Here is a 1,127-nt window from a genome sequence, read left to right as displayed (position 1 = left end):
AGGGAAAGACGCTGGGTAAAGTGATTTGTACCACCTATTATTACAGCTGAGAGATGTATTCAACAGGTTCTGTAAGTGAACACTGTGCAATAGTTTTTCAATAGATATAAATATTTGCAATCTACCAAAATACTTAATTACTGTAGCATATACTAGCCTAATTAATTAGAAAAAGAAATAAACTTGGGATCTGTTCTACTGCACCAGAAAGCATGATAGTCATACTGACTTCAATTAAGCGGCTGTTAAAGAGTGTCATAACCTGAAGGAAAATTCTCAAAATAGAAACAGATGTTACATAACCCTTCATTTTATTTTGTAACGAAGAAAGCCTGAAAAGAGAGATTCTCTACACGCTGTCTGTGATCCACGTACATGGTGTGTTTTCTAATAGCTACATTTGAAATGGAACTGGCATTTTATGTACGAATTTGCATTATCATTAAGGTAAAAAAAGAATAAAATAACCTTATTTATCACCATTGGATATTTGATGGAGGTTACAGAGGGAGCTTTGTGCTTTCTGAGTACTATCAATTATTAGGGTGAGATTACTCAACTGTTTCTACTTGACTTAGCTGAAAGGAATTCACTGGCAATTTTAGAATGCAGGGAGGCCTCCATCACATACCATGTTGTACTGCTTATGTAAACTAGGAATGCTGTTTCCACGTTATCAATTAATTTTTCAAAGCAGTACAGCAAAGAGCCAAAAGACAATCAACACCTTTTCTGTTTTCAGTTGCAGTTACCCAAAACAACCTAGAGTAAAACGAATACAGCTTTCTTGAAGCTTTCCAAGATAATCTAAACCATCAAAGAGATCCAAGAGATCCAAGAATTCGTTAGCAAAACCAAAATAAACACCCCCAAAAAATCAAAACAGCACCTCTTCAAAAGGTGTAAGATCTGTAAAGATCTGTCTCACATCTAATGAGAGGAAGGGTAGGGGCAGGGAGGGGATTGGACACAAGATTAGAATTCACTGTACGTTCTAATACCTGATGGCTGGCTTGAGTGCCCCGCGCTTGGACGGTTGCCAGTCTGTCATAGTAACGAGAAATAGGGTTGTCATGCTCAATGCCCTTCTTGGCACAGCGTTGCTTATAGATCTCCACCAGGGAAAG

At 37.8% G+C, this 1,127-nt stretch overlaps 1 protein-coding gene across 1 annotated transcript in view; it reads right to left on the bottom strand.

The window, feature by feature from the left end:
- Positions 1-1,127, bottom strand: part of TRRAP (transformation/transcription domain-associated protein) — an 85,798-nt gene that overhangs the window by 4,624 nt on the left and 80,047 nt on the right. The window contains exon 68 of the mRNA XM_010138133.1: positions 1,002-1,127. This exon is cut by the window's right edge and continues 1 nt beyond it. Within this exon, the coding sequence (XP_010136435.1) occupies positions 1,002-1,127 (126 nt within the window). The remainder of the gene's footprint in view (positions 1-1,001) is intronic.

This window comes from Buceros rhinoceros, unplaced genomic scaffold (genome assembly GCF_000710305.1).
Source record: "Buceros rhinoceros silvestris isolate BGI_N320 unplaced genomic scaffold, ASM71030v1 scaffold10090, whole genome shotgun sequence".
In the NCBI taxonomy this organism is placed as follows: domain Eukaryota; kingdom Metazoa; phylum Chordata; class Aves; order Bucerotiformes; family Bucerotidae; genus Buceros; species Buceros rhinoceros.
This window is presented reverse-complemented; position numbering and strand designations above follow the sequence as displayed.